This window comes from Esox lucius, chromosome 17 (assembly GCF_011004845.1).
Source record: "Esox lucius isolate fEsoLuc1 chromosome 17, fEsoLuc1.pri, whole genome shotgun sequence".
In the NCBI taxonomy this organism is placed as follows: domain Eukaryota; kingdom Metazoa; phylum Chordata; class Actinopteri; order Esociformes; family Esocidae; genus Esox; species Esox lucius.
In genome coordinates, this window is record NC_047585.1 from 39,965,619 (window position 1) to 39,980,006 (window position 14,388).

At 43.4% G+C, this 14,388-nt stretch overlaps 1 protein-coding gene across 15 annotated transcripts in view; it reads left to right on the forward strand.

Annotated features, from left to right (window-relative positions):
* LOC105024778 (histone deacetylase 7) overlaps positions 1-14,388 on the forward strand; it is a 61,034-nt gene that overhangs the window by 4,622 nt on the left and 42,024 nt on the right. For 4 of the 15 annotated variants that reach the window (XM_013138111.4, XM_013138112.4, XM_013138120.4 and 1 more), the window contains exon 2: positions 5,810-5,878. The exons of 2 other annotated variants lie outside the window; for them this stretch is intronic. In XM_013138111.4, coding sequence (XP_012993565.3) covers positions 5,810-5,878 — 69 coding nt within the window. Of the gene's footprint in view, positions 1-84; positions 1,249-1,563; positions 1,692-5,040; positions 5,217-5,242; positions 5,368-5,809; positions 5,879-6,733; positions 6,978-10,650; positions 10,706-14,388 lie in introns of those variants that run through there. 9 more of the 15 variants (XM_020055329.3, XM_013138116.4, XM_020055328.3 and 6 more) reach the window with 9 other exon arrangements.

The following is a 14,388-nucleotide window of genomic DNA, read 5'->3' on the forward strand; positions in this document are numbered from 1 at the left end:
ACCTTTCTCAAACACACACACACACACACACACACACACACACACACACTGAGATGATTGTGAGGGCGTCGGTTTGCTGCGATTTCCAGCGTCTCCATTTCCAGTGACACGCAGAGCTGGTGAGTTTTATCTCTCCTCTCTGTGGCTAAGCGAAACAAAGCATCTCTACCAGGAATGGAAATGCTGAAAGTCAACCCACTGTTGCTGGCATCCGAATGTGTTCAAAGTTACCGCACCGCATCTCTGCTGAGTCTTTGCAGAGGCTTCGTTACAGGTGGGTAATTACAGGTTATAGAGTGGTCTCAGAAAAAAAACTCACTATAATAATTTTACAGGGAACAGGTGTAATTTTGGAAAGAGAAAGCAAATAGAAAATACCACTGTTTTATTAAATATTCCAAACACCATCCCAAAATGTACACAACCTTCTAGTGTCAATGGTAATTGGGACGACATCTTTCACATGCTCTTTAGAGAAACGGTCCTTTCTTTCAGTTCATTCACACTTGACGGGCCGCCCCGGTGTTGGTTCTGTCTGTGCCTTTGCCATGCGAGAAGGACCCAGTGACCCATCGTCATGAGGCAGCGTGTGACTCTCTCACAACCGTGTCCCTGGCCTGTCATGGTTCACCTTATTCACACGCCGTCCTGATCAGCACGCCCCACCGCACACTCTCATTGACAGGAGCTGAGGGGACTGAGACAGAGAGAGGGAGAAAGAGAGAGAGAGAGAGTGAGAGGAAAAAGAGACCGAATGACAGGTGGATGGGCTGATTGACGGAAAAGCAGAACAGGGAGAAGGATAGACAAAGACAAAAACTGAGAAAGATAGATGGTGTGTGTCGTCATCCCTGAAATTCTGTTTTCTAAATAGTATTAAAACAACAGATTCATATCTGGCCTCGGACATGTTCACAGGTCTCCTGCCATCACCAGGACATCTATTAGATGACATGCCGATGACAAGAATCATAATACTGCATGTAGCTGACATTGTATTAAGGGTATTTGTTGACTCCTTAATACCTGGCAGCGTACACGGGACCGTTGATGTTGAGATATGTGTGTTCCCGAAGCAGATGGTCTGGTTTTTAGCACTGCTTGCTCTACCAGGAGGTCCAGATCAGAATTCTTACCAGCCGGGAGGAAAGAACTCGATGTCCTTCTGCCTTGACGAAGCACACCGCCATCCAAGCCACCACAAGGAGTCACTCAAGCTTAAGGAGGCAGAAAAGCAACACTCGACAAGTAATCCCACAAACCCTGGACGTTGCTTGCCAATTGCACAGGCCTTTGCAGGACCCCTGGGCTAGTTTGTTTTATGGTCGGCAATCTGCCCTGTATGTATGGCTACTGCTGTTCCCTGTATCACTGTATTGCCTGACTGCATTCTTCCCATTCCTATTGGCTTCCTGTGTCTGGTAACAGAGCTAGCACCCCACTGGTCACAGAGTACTAGATTTTAGTTTCCAAAGGAACATGTGCATGGTATCCCTCTCGGTTTCTGTCTGTTGGTCTGTACATGTCCACTTAATAACTTGGCCTCCTCCTTGTCATTTCCAGTTCTAGTCAGCCTGACCAAGACACCACATTTACCCCCTGACAGAAGACAGGGTGTCCCAGTCCGCAGGGATATCTGACTTCTGACAGCTTTAAAGGGGTAAGGAGTCCCCCAGGGTTCTGTTTAAGGGGTAAGGAATCCCCCAGGGTTCTGTTTAAGGGGTAAGGAGTCCCCCAGGGTCCCGTTTAAGGATCTGTTCTGTTTTTTAACAGTATTCCATGGGTTGTTAAAGTGGGCGGGTGTGTGCGTGTGTTGGGGGGGGGGGGCATACTGTAAATGCCTTAATTAGAAGTACTTAGACATGGTTTATTGGTCATATACCACACCGCCTTGTGCCTTATTGCTTAATTACTATATAACGACTTGCCAAGATATTTTGGAGAAGCCAAATACATCTCTGTAAGGTTATCAGTTGTTGTAGTTGATAGAATTATGTAATGGGTTCTTTTCAACGATGTCTGAAAAGGGTGCAACTGATGTTTATTCTAGCTTGGTAACCTTAGTAACCCTGCCAATAAGGTATAACAAGATGGGATAAATACCTTTAATACATTAATAAAATAATGAATTGAGTCTAAATCACGGTATACAATCTGTTTTGCGGCCTCACTGTGGTCAATTTGCAGTGTACTTGTTATAATTAGCGTATGTGTGCTTACAACCATGTATTGACAATATTTTGGACTAAACAACCACAGTAGCAGTCTGGCCTGTTTGCCACAGTCACAGCTAAACTCTTAGTTCTCACAATCCAGGTCATTCCTGATCAGATCCGCAGCCACTCCTCAACTCCCACTGTCCGGAAGAAACCAAATGCCCCACATAATAGGATTATTCCCTGTAAATTAGACTAAACGTCCTCCATTTGGCCAAATACGCCCCCCTCTCCACAATGTGTCATTGGGCCGAGACCCATGAAGATGACTCTAACCTAATTTGGGACGATCCATTTCAAGGGTCAAACAGAGGGATTCAACCAAATACCAAGATTCAAATCAAATCAAGTCAGCTGATCTATGGGGATTTTTTGACCCAGTCTGCAGTGGTTCATCTGATGTGAAAGTACAAATTCACACAAAAAAGCTGATATCAACAAATATCTTGTGTAACAGAACACTCACAATAACAAATGCCTAATTTACATATATAGGGGTTTGTGGCTTGGGATTAATTTGCACTTTAGCCTCTGAATAATTCTGGCCCCTGTTAGTGATGATTTTATTTAAGATTTTATGAAAATAGAGTTTTTCCTTAAGTTGGTAATCCACTTACAGAAACATGATAAACCATGATACTTCTTTTAATTTGGTGAAAACCTATGTTTAATCCGTGGCTAAAGTAACTTTCAACATGATTTAAAGTGGTCCATATGTGAAAAAGGGATAGAGGGTAGTAATTCAATATAGCCATATTCTGGACAGTGGCGATCAGGGATAATATACTATCAAATGACATCATTCTTTAAAAACACTTTCTCTGCACTCCAGGTTGCCAGCCTGTAGATGATACAGGCATGATTGTCTAGAAGACCTTGATCCATCTATATCATCAGGAAAAAATATATATTATATGAAACAATATTATTATATTTGTTATACAGTGTGTTGTCTGATTAATATCCCTTGTTTATCCTTCTAAAATGAATCAAAGAAGTTTGCGTGTCTGCATCACTGTTTGCCTGTTGGCAGACTCACATTGCACGTTACCACGGCAACTTGATAAACATAGCTCTGAGCTAGAAACATAATCTTTACCAAGTTAAACTTGGGATATATTTAACCCCTGCACTGATTTTGCTGTTTATTCAGGCAATTTCACTGTATAACATTTTCACATGCAGATATTTACATTTTTTTGTGTAGATTTTAGGTTTAACTTAGCCAGCCAGCCTGACTAGTGAGAGTATTGCATTGTGGGATTTATAGTAGACTCGAATCATAACAGATTTCTTGAACAAATGTCATATGTTGCTTGCTGACTTATTGCTATAAAATTCAGAAACCTTTCACAACATGAAATACTAGTACTATATATATGTTTGATATTTTGGGTGCATTACACCTTTAAGCATTTAGGCAAACAGATAGCCTTCTGTTTGCTTTTACATAGACACACATATACACACACAGAATCAAAATGTGAAATCTCTTCGCCACATCTGCCTAACAACACTAAAAGTAATAGAATTTGTTTTTCTAGACCTTTTTACTTTTTTTTGTTTTGTTGGTACAACTGAACACTTCATCGTTCTGTGTTCAGCCGAGTCAAATAGCTGATTAAAGTTGTGGTTTTTGTCAGGAGTGTTTTGTGTGTAAGGCGGGCACTGCACATTGTCATCTTTCCCTCCCCTCCCTGCATCTTATCTCACTCTCACACTCTGAAGTGTCTATCTATGGAACTACTGTACGTGATCACTGGGCCCAACACACTAGTCTGAAGTCTGAGCTCGGCTCTGTTTGTTTTCGTGCGCTAATACTACACCACACATTCAAACCCATGCTCTATGCTAGGATACAATATGGCGCATAACATAAACAATGTTGTTAATTACAATTATCATGCGAGTCTTGTCTTTAAGTTTTTTTTTCTTTTTTCTCCACCAGTATGACGTTCTGTTTGTGTGTGTTAACTCGAAATTCTCTTCGTTACACCACATCCTTTTTTATACGTACTAGTTATGATCAGTGTGTGTATGTGTACATTTTGAGTTAGCTGTTTCATTGTGCGTGTGTGGTCTCCACTTACTTGCTCAAATGGACAGGGGGGATGTTTAAGAGTTGGGATGTTTCATTGTGTGTGTGTGTGTGTGTGGGCATGTTTTACTTATCTTCTGGGGACTAAAAGTCTGTAGAAGGTAAGTAAAACATGCCCACACAGTCCTGCATTACTTAACTCTTGGAGACGGTAACACATATATTTAATGTTCCCTAAACCAACCTTATCCCTAACTTTAACACTAATCCTAACCCTGACCTTAACCTAACCCTAACCTTAGCCTCAGTATCCTAAACCTTATACCTAAACTAAAGCTAGCCCTAATAACTAACCCTAAATCCAACCCATAATGCCTAAACGTAATCTAACCCTAAGGCCTCTAATTGTAAGTTTCCCTAACCTTAATGATACAGAACATTGTGTACTTGTTTTGCCATACTTATGAATACCTAAAGTTCTCTGTGTAATGCTTAACCATGGACTATTTGCCAAAGTGCGGAAACAAACAAAAGACCAATTTTATGCTTAGGAGTTAGGGTTGTGTGTTGGAGTTTTGCTTTAGGCTTATGGCTAAGATATAATGTAACATACATATATGAGATTTGTTTTTCTGGAACAGGCTAGGGTTGAGTGGTGTCCTCTTTTTACTCAAATGGACTGAGGGGTTGATGTTTGGTGTGATGCCAACGTTGCAACGCAACACATAGCAGAGTCTCGTTTTAAGTTCAGCAGGTGGAGCTCTGAGACTGAAATGCGTTTGCCGTCTGTTCATTAGAGTTCCTCAAAGGAGATTGACGTGATATCGACCCAGCCGCTCAACAAACCTCTCAGACGTTGTAGCTGAAATTATTCGATTGACTAGGTAGATGATGTCGACACTTGTTGTTTTCAGTCTTAATATAGACAGCCTGGTGGGGTATCGCAGGCGCGTTTGACGAAAGTAAGTTCTTTTAAGTTGGAAATATATTGAATTCGCTAGTTACAGTAGGCAACTTTTTTTGTGAAGACGAGACCCTTCAAGAAGTACACATGTTCATCACTTGTTTGATTTTATTCGCTAAATAATATTAGCGTGGAAGACACTTCCGAAGGTAGAATATTGATATGAAATATGTCTAATACAAAAACGATAGTAACTGCGGAGGTAGTGAACTATTTTTTGTTGGTCCAGTTTTGAATTGTCTGCCATGTGAATGTACAAAGTTTGAGTGCGTGTGAAACATCAAGAAGCTTTTGTATTTTCACATTAATGCATTTATAACCAAATCAGTCATATTGTTGTGGATACGATCTAACTCAACTAAAATGATAATGCCTTATATACACCATCGTTTCCAGACTGTAAACTGTGAATGTGGGTGATGTACTTTTGTGTAACCTTGCCGTTTTCGATATGTATAGCGTATGTTTGGTTGCAATTCCTATCCGAATCCAATTTGTGATATAAGACTTGGGTGTTTCTAATATCATGGAATGCCTCTCGTGCTAAATGTTTATAGTAAAATGACTTTTTTTTACCATGCTTCCTAACAGATGGACCTGTAGAATCAGGACCTGAAATAGAGACAGACGGACCGGAAATACATTTTTCATCAGTGACAGGTAGGATAGTCGGTTATCACTGGTCACACTGTGTATGCCATTTATGATCATTGGGCCCCGTGAAGACGACATCAAGAAGACAATGTAATATTGTCATTGTTGTTTACTAGCCTGATCTTACACTGAAAATATAACAGAAATGTTAACTTCAATTGAGATACATTTTTGTTAAATCATAACCAGGAAATGCATATTTGAGTCATTCATCTCTTATGTGGTCATCCATTACTTCCTGTGCCACTTGTGTATAAATAAGAACTGACACATATTCCAAACTCCCTTGTTTATCAATCAACATAGGAAAACCATGACAAAAGCATTTTGACCTTCAGTAATTAGGCAATGGCTTTTAAAAAAAACTACCTGGCTGATAAATACCCATCTCCAATATTAGGGCAGTAATTATGAAATGTAAATCAACGGGAATGGTGATGAACTAGCCTGTTAATGGCCTCCGGTGTATTCTGCCCTTGTGCTCAGCGAGAAGGCTGGTTTGAGAGGTTAAATATTTTACAAAAGGTCACTGAATCTCCAAAAGTTTACAGTTAGCAATTAGTAATATTATTAATTGCAGTAAGACTACTATTTAGTTATTTGGATGTCTTGCCAGTAGAAAGCCTCTACTCTCATCAGGATGTGAACGTCAGCACCTGCAGTTTGCTAAACATCATTGGGACTTTCATTGCAACCAGGTTCAGTGGTCAACAAAAATAGAGCTTTCTGGCCACAAACACCAGATGTTGGTTTGGCAAAAAAAAGACTTGATGCACAAACATTTACCACACGCCCCCCCCCCCCCCCCCGCGAAGTATTGGGGTTGTCCTGTGATGCTGTGGGTCTGCTTTGCTTCTAAAGCCGCTGGGACCCTGGTTAGGCTGCATGGCTTGGTGGACTCCATCACATACCAGGAGATGTTACAGAACAATCTGTCCGCCTCGGCCAGGGAGGATAAAACTGGGTTGATGTTGGATCATTCGACAGGACAACGAGCCAAAGCATTCCTCCAGATCTGCACAAAAACGTGCTCACCGACCACAGAATAAAGCTCTTGCAAAGGCCGTCCCAATCCCCTGACCTAAACCCCATTTGAATGATTCGGGTGAGTAGAAGAGGAGTCCATAAGTGTGGACCACGGAATCTGAAGGATCTGGAGAGATTCTGCATGAATGGATTATCTCAGATCCCTTGCTATGATTTCTCCCTGCTCATCAAACATTATAGGAGACCCAGGGCTGTTATCTTGGCAGTGGGAGGGCCTACCAAAGACTAAATGCAGGGGTGCAAACACATATTTGTTAAGAATGTGTAAGATCCATCCACCTCCATCATATTTTAAGTGTAAGATCAAGCTGATAAATGACAATGTAATTTTTTTTAGAGCCATCTTTACCAAAACGCTACCATAATTACTAGAAAGTAAAGTAGATCATTGGTAATTGTGCAAAAAAAAGCTATTCAGTTTTTGTGAGGCTGAAATACTACCCATGTCGATGAGATGTCTTTGACTGGGCAAAATCCTTGGTTCTCTGATGTACTGAATGCTAGCATGGGGAGATGGCTAATGTTGCTAATTGCCAATGGTTACGGAGTTAATAGCTATATGGGTGGTTTGTGTGTGTGGGTGTGGGTGTGTGTGTGTGTGTGTGAGAGAAAGGAAACAACCTGGACACATTAGTGTTGTGTATATAGGCTCACACGCCCGTCAGGATGAGGTCATAGTCCTAGTAGGATATGCGTATGGATGTGTAGCTCTGTGTGTGCCAGGACAGAGGTGTGTGGTTGTGTAGCTCTGTGTGTGCCAGGACAGGGGTGTGTGGTTGTGTAGCTCTGTGTGTGCCAGGACAGGGGTGTGTGGTTGTGTAGCTCTGTGTGTGCCAGGACAGAGGTGTGTGGTTGTGTAGCTCTGTGTGTGCCAGGACAGAGGTGTGTGGTTGTGTAGCTCTGTGTGTGCCAGGACAGGGGTGTGTGGTTGTGTAGCTCTGTGTGTGCCAGGACAGAGGTGTGTGGTTGTGTAGCTCTGTGTGTGCCAGGACAGAGGTGTGTGGTTGTGTAGCTCTGTGTGTGCCAGGACAGGGGTGTGTGGTTGTGTAGCTCTGTGTGTGCCAGGACAGGGGTGTGTGGTTGTGTAGCTCTGTGTGTGCCAGGACAGGGGTGTGTGGTTGTGTAGCTCTGTGTGTGCCAGGACAGAGGTGTGTGGTTGTGTAGCTCTGTGTGTGCCAGGACAGAGGTGTGTGGTTGTGTAGCTCTGTGTGTGCCAGGACAGGGGTGTGTGGTTGTGTAGCTCTGTGTGTGCCAGGACAGAGGTGTGTGGTTGTGTAGCTCTGTGTGTGCCAGGACAGAGGTGTGTGGTTGTGTAGCTCTGTGTGTGCCAGGACAGGGGTGTGTGGTTGTGTAGCTCTGTGTGTGCCAGGACAGAGGTGTGTGGTTGTGTAGCTCTGTGTGTGCCAGGACAGAGGTGTGTGGTTGTGTAGCTCTGTGTGTGCCAGGACAGGGGTGTGTGGTTGTGTAGCTCTGTGTGTGCCAGGACAGGGGTGTGTGGTTGTGTAGCTCTGTGTGTGCCAGGACAGGGGTGTGTGGTTGTGTAGCTCTGTGTGTGCCAGGACAGAGGTGTGTGGTTGTGTAGCTCTGTGTGTGCCAGGACAGAGGTGTGTGGTTGTGTAGCTCTGTGTGTGCCAGGACAGGGGTGTGTGGTTGTGTAGCTCTGTGTGTGCCAGGACAGAGGTGTGTGGTTGTGTAGCTCTGTGTGTGCCAGGACAGAGGTGTGTGGTTGTGTAGCTCTGTGTGTGCCAGGACAGAGGTGTGTGGTTGTGTAGCTCTGTGTGTGCCAGGACAGGGGTGTGTGGTTGTGTAGCTCTGTGTGTGCCAGGACAGGGGTGTGTGGTTGTGTAGCTCTGTGTGTGCCAGGACAGGGGTGTGTGGTTGTGTAGCTCTGTGTGTGCCAGGACAGAGGTGTGTGGTTGTGTAGCTCTGTGTGTGCCAGGACAGAGGTGTGTGGTTGTGTAGCTCTGTGTGTGCCAGGACAGGGGTGTGTGGTTGTGTAGCTCTGTGTGTGCCAGGACAGAGGTGTGTGGTTGTGTAGCTCTGTGTGTGCCAGGACAGAGGTGTGTGGTTGTGTAGCTCTGTGTGTGCCAGGACAGAGGTGTGTGGTTGTGTAGCTCTGTGTGTGCCAGGACAGGGGTGTGTGGTTGTGTAGCTCTGTGTGTGCCAGGACAGAGGTGTGTGGTTGTGTAGCTCTGTGTGTGCCAGGACAGAGGTGTGTGGTTGTGTAGCTCTGTGTGTGCCAGGACAGAGGTGTGTGGTTGTGTAGCTCTGTGTGTTGCCAGGACAGAGGTGTTGACTGTTCTCCTTTGTAATCTTCAGATTTCTTTCTCTTCCCCTCTTTCACCTCATTTCCTCTTTTTAATTATAATATATTTTTTCATATTTAACTGTTGTTTAATCAGACACATTGATTAATAAACAATTCTTACAGCAGCAGCCTAGGGGGAATGTTACGGGGGGGACAGAACAACATCTTTCTCAGGAACAGAACAACATGGCTCTCACCTCGGTTCTTTTGGGAGGTCAGAACTGGAAACTTTTCAGACACTAGTCTGAACCAATAGGCCACCTTGCCAACCACCTTACCATTCTTCTCTTCCCCCCTTACACCTGGTTTCCTCTTCTCTTCCCCCTTTTCATCTGGTTTCACCTGGTCTCCCTCTTCCATCTGTTTCTGAACCTGTCTATCTGACAGTGCTGCTGTCAGTGCGTGTGTCTGTGTTCCTGTCAGTGCGTGTGTCAGTGAGTGTGTCAGTGAGTGTGTCTGTGTAACTGTCAGTGTGTTTGTTAGTGAATTTGTCTGATTGTGTGTCTGTGTGTGTGTAAATGTCTGTGAGTGTGTCTGTCATTGTGTTTGTCTGCATGTCTGTCTTTGAGCGTGCCTGTCTGCGAATGTGTCTTCCTCTGTGCGTTATATGTAGTTTAGATGAGATGGAAACAATGTGACATCGTTTTCTGGTGTCACTTTACTGCCAACTGCTGAGTCATGCAAATGCTGTTGGGTAAACGTGACTGAGATTTAGGGTTGAAGTGAAACGTTATATCACCTTGTCTTACTGTTGGGTGCCACACACGCACCCTTAGAAACACACACAAACACACACAAACACACACATTTTAGTATTCTAGTATCATGACTCCACTTCCTTTATAATACTACATTGCTAATTGTGAAAAGAAAATCATGATATACGGTCTTAGAAAAAGGTTTCCAAAAGGGTACTTCCTCTGCCCCATTGGAGAACCGTTTATGTTTCTGTGGTATCTCATAAACCAGGTGGTTGGAAACCTAAATGCTGATAGTGATATCTGAGTTGTATTTGAGACCATATACTACAGGTATCACAAAGAAGAACCATTTACTGGTTTAATTATGTAATCTGTTTTCGATAGCATCTTAGGGCCTGTTTAACCGCCATTTTACCAGGTAAGTCAATTGATAACGAAATGTTTTTTAATAAGGAGGCGCCGTGGCCTAAGGCATTCAATTGCAAGACACACAGTACAAAGTAAACAGATCTACACAAATATAACACTATCAATGGGGTCTTTTCTTCTGGGAGGATATAGTTTACATCCTGGTTCCAGATCAGCTGGTTGCATCTTGCTGGTTGATGAGTCGCTGTGGAGCGTTACAGAGTTGAGTGCGTTAAGCCACAGCACCTGGCGATGGCATGTGCTCTCCCTGTTTCTACTGAGAAATATCTGACCTGATGGAAGTGTGTTTCCAGACCCGGGAAAAGAGCAGCGCTGAAAATAAAGGGACTGTTGTGGACTGGAATAGAGGTGAACATCACATTATTATCTCTTCCTGGTTTTAAAACATTTCCACTGACCACACACACACACACAACACACATTCACACATACTCATCAGAATACAGCGTGGTTGCTGTGTTCGTGAAACAAATAGCCTTATAAATACCTACAGCAAAGTAATAGTAAACTGTTATACCAAGCATTTACAAACTGATCCTACATTTCAACCTGGGCCTAAAGCTGTGAAATGTGACTGTGGAACACGTGAGAATATTTTGACCAATTTTCACATGACACATGTGAAAATGGGGCCTGATGGAATGGTTTGAAAACCCCAGGGTTAGTTCTGACCAGCACATGCTGATTTGTGTTTAGATGACCAGTGAGTGTTTAACAATCATCTCTGACTCAAAAGCCTCTATTGACAACATGCAGGGCTCGGATCCTCTTTTAGAGGGCAGTTAGTATGTCACTGTGGTTTTTAGCAGTTACTCTGGAATGTACACAGTGCTGGAATTTTATAAGATTTGTTTATATTTTGTATGTGTGTTTGTGTCTAAAACCCACATTTACATAATGTCTTATCATCGAAGGTTACTTTTGGTTTCCCATCCAAATTTAAATGGAATATTGAATGAATATGAAAGTTGTTGCAGACCAACCCTACTCTAGTTCCATGCCATTAGAATAAATATTTTCTTTTTACAGTGGACACAGAGCTGACTTTATATTTTATCATGTGTTACAACAGGGTTGCATGGCTTCCTGTGTCATTAGAGTGTTGTACAGCGTCATGTGTCATTGGAGGTGTTATACTGCTTCAGGTGTCATTAGAATGTTACACAGCTTCATGTGTCATTAGAGTATTATACGGCTTCGTATGTCATTGGAGTGTTTTATGGATTAATGTGTCATTAGAGTGTTATACAGCTTCATGTGTCTTTAGTGTTATATGGATTAATGTGTCATTAGTGTGTTATACAGCTTCATGTGTCATTAGAGTGTTATAAGGCTTCATGTGCCATTAGAGCATTATATGGCTTCATGTGTCAATAGTGTTTTACAGCTTCATGTGTCATTTGAGTATTATAAGGCTTCATGTGTGCTTAGAGTGTCATACAATTTAGCCTCATCATCAATTTAGCATGTCTCTTGACATTTTCAGCCTCTGACCGACTGACTACCCCTTGTTAAATAGCGTAGTGGTGAGAGACGCCGACTGACATGGAGGGGCTGGTGTTCGAGCCTTGCCATAGTCAAAACACATTATGTGTTAGAATTTATTCAGGATAGACAAAAACTTTGCTGGCTACTATCTTCAGTAACTACATTATAGTAAGCCTAAAATACATCTGTATATGGTTATATTGTGACTATTTCTGGTGGATTTTCAAAGTACGCATCCGTTCATTCTTTTTGGGGTAATAGCCTATAGATCACAACCCCACGGGCAGTAAAAGAGGAGGGGTTTCCACGATTCTCTTGTCTTTTTACTTGACGAAAAAGTTATCGTCAACTATATTGATAGTTATTGTATCAGTGTCATTCACGAATGAAAGAAAAACGAACGTTGTTGTGCCATGAAATGAAATATCTTTGGCAGTGTAAAGTTCAGTCTCGATAGCAATTGCTCAATTCTTATGATTATTCCATGTAGTAAGTTAGTAGATACCAGTAAACCTATTACTGGCTAATAAGCTAATAAGCCATATAGCTCATAGATACTATTTGTGGTGGAAATAAACTTAATAAGAAACACCATTCAGTGTAACACAATGCTTAATGGTGTCTAGTGAAATATTTGAACTTGGCCTAATGTTAACGCGTAACAAAATGATCTAACGTCGAGACACTGTACCGACGCACACCACATGTGTTGCAAGTGGCATAGTGGTTAAAGACACAGCCTGTTACATGGGAGACCCTGGTTTGAATCCAGCGAGGGCAACAGCATTCATTCCTTCTAATCGCAGGCCGGTTCTAAACTAGCTTGCCCGGTTTTCTTGTTTATAATTTTTCATTTTATACGAAAACAGGGATCTCATGACATTTTAACCCCGGAAAAAATAAAACAGTGCGCCCTGTCTCCCTCTCTCCCTGTCTCCCTCTCACACTGTTTCCCTGTCTCTCTCCATGTCTCTCTCCCTGTCTGTCTCTCAGTCACTGTCTCTCTCCCTGGTTGTCTTTTGCCATGTCTTTCTCTCTTCATCTGACTCTCGCCATGTCTCTTTCGCTCGCTGTCTCCCTCTCTCTCTGTTTCCCTGTCTCTCTGTCTCCCTGTCTGTCTCCCTGTCTGTCTCCCTGTCTCTGTGTCCCTGTCTCTCTCTCCCTGTCTCTGTCTCCCTGTCTCTCTCTCCCTGTCTGTTTCTCCCTGTCTCTCTCTCTGTCTCTGTCTCCCTGTCTCTCTCTCCCTGTCTGTCTCCCTGTCTGTCTCCCTGTCTCTCTCTCCCTGTCTCCCTGTCTCTTTCTCTCTCTCTCTCTCTCTCTCTATCTCCATGTCTCTCTCCCTGTCTCTGTCTGTCTCCCTGTCTCTCTCTCTCTGTCTCTCTCTCTATCTCCCTGTCTCTCTCCCTGTGAAAGTAGAGTGAAAGACAGTCAGCTAAGTGAATTAGTTTGGTTCCATTGTAACATTAATGTGATTATTCTTTATAGTCATGGAGTTGATTGATGCATTCGCAGAAAGGGTTTGTCGGGTTGCGCGTTCTACATAGACCCCAACACGACTCCTCCTGCTACCTTCTATTTCCCTGGTAACCCTGTTTTCATGGACGCATCTGTAAGCTGATGATGCGCTGATCAATGCAGAAAAACCCAGTACCACAGCGCCCGCGTCACATTTGGTCGGGTTTTTCTGTTCAACATTTCGAAATAGTTCGCGTTCTTCAAATCCTTCAAGAGCCCAGATGAACCACAACGCCGTAACGGTGATTGTGTGTATCATTTGAACACACGTGAAGACACTCATTAAGTGGGTGGGCGTGTGAAGCATGAGCGAGAGACTGTGGAGAGAGAGAGATACAGTCTCTGTTGCGCAACGTTTAGTTGGTATAGTCAAGTATGAGGAAGTGTGACTTCTGTGGTAGTGAAGTATGCTGTTACTTCATCAGTGGCGGCTTTCTAAAATAAGTAGAATAACTGTTGAGGCTGTGTGAACGCACTCCCCGTCCAGCGTGCGCATTCTGTCTTCCAAGCGTGACCTGAACGAGCCAACAACATGGTCAGGGTGAGCGCGCGCTTTCTCTGGGATCGGTGGGGCACCGTAACAGGCTGAACGCGTTGAGAAGCACTCACCTCACGGAGGCACACACACACACACACACACACAGACATGCGCGTGTGTGTGCGGAAAACACCAGCATTAGAACGACATACAGCGACAAAGACTCGAAGTGTGTCTCGGCGACAAGCTGGTTGGTTACGTTAATATATAAACACACACATAGGAGCCCTTGGTTAACAGGAACACACACAGGGACAGCAGTGGTGACCAACAGGTGACACTATAAATAAGCAGCTCGCCATCAGACTCACATGCACTTGCACTCCGCTTCAACAAAGACGTTCTGTGTGCAGGGACAAATGTGTGCTATTTATACACTGACACTCACATACACATTCATAAGGCCACTCAACTGACACACACAGATGTACATGACTTAAAGCAAACACAAAGGCCTGCTGTATACTGTACACCCCAAGTAACAAACGCA